Source organism: Diadema setosum, chromosome 5, assembly GCF_964275005.1.
Source record: "Diadema setosum chromosome 5, eeDiaSeto1, whole genome shotgun sequence".
Lineage (NCBI taxonomy): Eukaryota > Metazoa > Echinodermata > Echinoidea > Diadematoida > Diadematidae > Diadema > Diadema setosum.
The window spans coordinates 30,436,611-30,441,145 of NC_092689.1; the positions used below are offsets into that span (position 1 = coordinate 30,436,611).

Consider the following 4,535-nt stretch of genomic DNA (forward strand, 5'->3'; position numbering starts at 1 on the left):
CTAGCCGAACTCCTCCTCACCTCTGTAATTGGGTCGAATATATAATCCCTGGATATAGTGCACCGTGCCTTTGAGGTAGTTGTAGAACTTCGAGATGATGGCACATCCGATAATTTCAGGCCGTCGCTCTGGAGGGCAGTGCTCGACGACGACCGTCTGAAACAGATCACTGACGCCGCTCGCTTCACAGAATTCTGTGTATACGATAACATGGGCACAGAATCTGTTAGAACATGCACAACCTCTATCTGTTTGTCTGCCTGCCTGTCCATCTGTCTTCTTAATCATATTCTTGTTTATTCTTTGCACATTCATACATCACGAATACTTACAAAGAGCATAGTCTAGAATGTCAGACAATTGCCCACTCCATTCACTTTGACAGGTGTTTGTGTTTCTTTCCATCGTCTTATACAAAAAGTATAGATATTCACTGATAAAAAGAAACAAAAAAATCACTGAATATCAGGACTTCGGCTGAAAGGACTAGTTGAGATTAATCAACAAGCACCACCAATGCATTGTTTACAGACAACAGGTACACAGACATATATACGGGAATATGAAACAGGAATGATAGCTGATGCATGTGATATAACAGACAATATTTTTAGTCGATTGTGTTCATTTTTTTCACAAAATAGTCCTTATATATCAATGCCATATTAAGAGGAGCATTGTTACGAATGTTAATAACCACGTACTAGACATTTTTTTTTAATACCAGCTATATACGTATATGATCAGTCTCTTTATATCTAAGATCCCAGCAACTGTACAGTAATCATTTTTTATTTCGATTAGAAATCATTTCCACTTTGTGTTAACAAAAAAAAAAATCAACTAAAGAAAACCAAAACTAAATTGCAATGATTACAACAATACAATGTTGTTGGGTTTGTTTTTTTTTTAAACTAAAAAAAAAAAAAAAAAAAGATTTTTCAGCAAGAAAACATGGCGTATACCTTCTCTACTGGCGACGAAAACGTGATCCATACCCTCCACGACTGTGAGCTCTTTCAAAAGGTCATAAATTGCGCTCATATCACCTTTGTTCCCTTCTCGAGCTTTGACAGTTTCAGAGTGGTCATCCTGTCGACAAACAAGACACTTGTGACTTTTTGAGGCACTCATCAGTATGTAAGAGAGATAATAATATTTATCTACGAAGAGATGATAACATACGATATTTCTCTCAAGATTATCGCTACGATCCTTTTCAACACACAAGTCAGAAAAAGAGGGTCTCATCAGAAAATCAGTGTTATTTCGCACTCATGTAGAAATATGTAACGTAAGTTTGGGTAGTTAATTTTCTATTTGCATTATATATTTATGAGATTATGGTAATGCGTGAACGTTTATCATTATAGGCCTACATGCAGTGGCAACTATACGATTTTATACTGTATCATTAAAGGGATCAAATGGATGGAGAAAACAATTTCACTTCCTAGACTGTTTGGCTTGAATCATTCTGAAGGGGTTAAACTCTTACGAATGCTGTCGTTGTCACTGGGTTGTACGTCAAGAAGAATACATCATGACCCAGGTTAGCGTCCAGATCTTTCGCACCTTCATCAACGAGAATCTTCATGGGCGAGGCCCTGTCGGTTGTGGTGAAAGTGATCATCGTCTTAATCCTAGCTTCTGAAGCCAACTGTGTATGCAGTAAAATAATTCGACAGTGAGTGGATGTATAGACAATGACTCATGGTTGTATACAGTATGTGCACATATTCCAAAATAAAGATAATACATCATTAATTTCATATCCCTGTAACGTACAATTGTTTACATTTTGTTTGTTGTTTGTGTGCCTCCTTGTTCGTGTGTTTAACGTATTCAAAGACATTATACAGCGAAATCATTCAACCAGGCACTTGTTTTATATGATATTTTTTATAATGTTTAAGCCTTTTAGATTTGAGCTCATATTTCTGCAGTCAATATTAACTTGTAAATGCCTTAAAAGCCTGCATGAAGCTTCAAAACTGCAACTGTATTACAAATAAGGTGTCTAAACTCGTGCGCTTAGTGGTTGCTAATAGACTTCAAAACGTTTAGGGTCATGTTGAACATTACAGGGCAATATAAAATAAGGAAAATATTTATAGTTTCCACCTAAACACTACATGCCCTAAATCCTAGAGCAGAGTAGGGATCTTCTGCCGAGAGGGGAAAACACCAAACAACTTAAAACAAACTTACCCGTTTTGCTTCCAGGATCAGGTCTTTTTCAAGCCTGTGACCTGACATACAATAAGAAATGATTGTTGGAGAAACGCAGTTTTCCCTTTTGTTATGCTTTATGGAATTTCTTTTCTTATCATCGAACCCTTCTTCACTCTGTTTTCTGCAATACATCCCAAAGTAATGATATCATTAACTCAAATCAAATATGATATCCTATACAGTGATATGAGAGCAAGCACTTCGATTCATGCTTTTGCAGAAATATATTTCAGTACTTTGAATCAAATTTGCATGTATTAATCACGATTATGTCAATTGAGCTCTAATAGACAAACTTTATGGCTGTCAGACATCTCCTCTCTCTCCCTCCCTCCCCTTTCTCTCTCTGCACCTGTAATCCGAGTTATCCTGTATCCATCTGCTCCTCCTGAACAAGAAATTCACTTTGGCGTTAATCATAGCTTGTTGGGCAAGCTTTGGGTAATTCCTCTTCCCATAAGGTCGGAAACATCTGCCACGAAAAAAAAATAACAGAATTCGAATTGTGTTGATATTGGTGAATTAAATCGACGCTCACCTCTATATTCAGCTGTTACGTAACAGCCTTGGAAGAACATGGTCGCTCCAACCATGTACTCGTAAGCCACGGAATACAACAAGCATCCGAGCACGACTTTGCTGGAGGAACTGCCAACTTTGCTTACCCCCTCAGCGACGAGAAATTCAAAACGCCCGCTATTGAAATCGTCTCGCAATCCTACGGAAGAAGGAAATTGATGGAACTCGGTGGTCATAGACAGCTCCTATTATGAACCATATCCTGATTTGTAAGATGGCAAGGTTCGAGGAACAATATATGATCCTCATCCTTATTCATATACAGTGCTATATCTAAAAGTTATTTCCCCCTCGTTTTTCCGTTTTTCCTATAGGGATTTGGCGACAGTATGATTTTCTGCGTGTTGCATGTGTGAGTGATGTCAATACCCATGGTATTTCCATAATAAAATGATCTCTATCATTATCATAGTAAATAGTGTATTCATAACAAGATTTGTGATTGGTCGAAGTGGCAACACGTGACAGTATATTCATTGGTTTTGTTATGGTTCACTGTCGTGAATACTTTTTGATTCTTGCACTTCTATAGTTTATCATTTCTGTATCCGATATTTATTTTTTCTTTCTGCAATTAATGAGCTGTATGTTGGAAATGTTGTGCATATATCAATAAGCTGTTTATTTACTAAAAGCGCAGAAATGAAGTCCTTCCTGAAATAAGGAAACAAATCACACACATTCAAGATCGTGTACAATACATGTATATAGGTATAATATAGAAAGGGAGATGACGAAGAACTATTAATAAACACTAACACGAGACGTCAGAGATTCAAATTTCTTACGTAGCCAAAAAAAAAAAAAAAAAAAATCAGTATCCTATAGATTCAATCAGCACTAGGCGAGTACCTTTTTCTGAATTCAAGAATTTATTTTCCAAGTTCTCTTCAACGATCATCTCTTGTAGAATATGGAAAACAGGAGTTAAATCCGACAGCGTCCCCCTGCGAATCACACATGGTTCCATTGTAAAACAGCTTGAAGTACGGCGTGGTCACCGAGTTCCGACAATGTTTTATGAGAATGTACAGCCTACGGAATGGGATGAGTTATCTACACAAGTGTTGTGCCGTGTCGACACGTGAACTATAACATACCTATATAATCGAAGGATCACTTTGACACTACGTTCAGCATGTGCATTAATACATAATGCATATTTGTACTCATGAAACGTGCATTTTGGTGTTCCTGCCATTTCGTTGACCTGAATAAACTCCGCAATACGTATATCACAGAGCAAACAGAGATAAAAATAGATGAATAATGGTCATTCCAAGGTCCAATCTCCGTGAGAGAATGTAATTTCCTGTACAAAACCTCTGGTACCATGGTGTGCATGATGGTCTCCTTTGCGAGACTTGACTCGCTAACGCCTTCACTGTGTTATCAGGTGTAAGGAATACAAGAATTGACCCGGAGTAGTGGAGCACTAGAAGATTTTCGGCATCAAAATGCCAATTTTGATGTCCTTTTTTGTATAATGCCTTGCATAAGTAAACGTCGAAAAAGTGCACAAACGTTCGACAACAACAAAAAACAGAAATGAAATTGCTATACTTGACGACGAGCCCTCATTTTAAATAATTACATAGGATTAACGAATCTATGTGTCTAAAAGATGTGTGTATATAATACAAGTGTGTGTTGCTCGAGTGGAGTGCATGTGACTGAGTATGTATGTATGTGTGTGCGTGTGTGTGTGTGTGTATGTATGT

The 4,535-nt window shown here is 37.4% G+C and overlaps 1 protein-coding gene across 1 annotated transcript; it reads right to left on the reverse strand.

Annotated features, from left to right (window-relative positions):
* LOC140228831 (thialysine N-epsilon-acetyltransferase-like) lies at positions 1 to 2,259 on the reverse strand. Its single transcript, XM_072309104.1, has 4 exons — positions 2,212 to 2,259; positions 1,499 to 1,660; positions 966 to 1,092; positions 1 to 194 (listed from the first exon to the last, which is right to left on the reverse strand). The coding sequence occupies exons 1-4, from the start codon at positions 2,257 to 2,259 to the stop codon at positions 1 to 3; spliced, it is 531 nt and encodes a 176-aa protein (XP_072165205.1).
* Positions 2,260 to 4,535: the final 2,276 nt, after the last annotated feature.

Bases quoted from the DNA above. Each gene is read 5' to 3' on its own strand.
- LOC140228831 (XM_072309104.1), bottom strand. From the start codon at position 2,259: ATGTCAGGTCACAGGCTTGAAAAAGACCTGATCCTGGAAGCAAAACGG. The intron at 1,093-1,498 runs GTAAGAGTTTAA...GTTTGTCGACAG, and splicing joins CAGTGACAACGACAGCATTC to GATGACCACTCTGAAACTGT. The intron at 195-965 runs GTATACGCCATG...TCGTATACACAG, and splicing joins TTTCGTCGCCAGTAGAGAAG to AATTCTGTGAAGCGAGCGGC.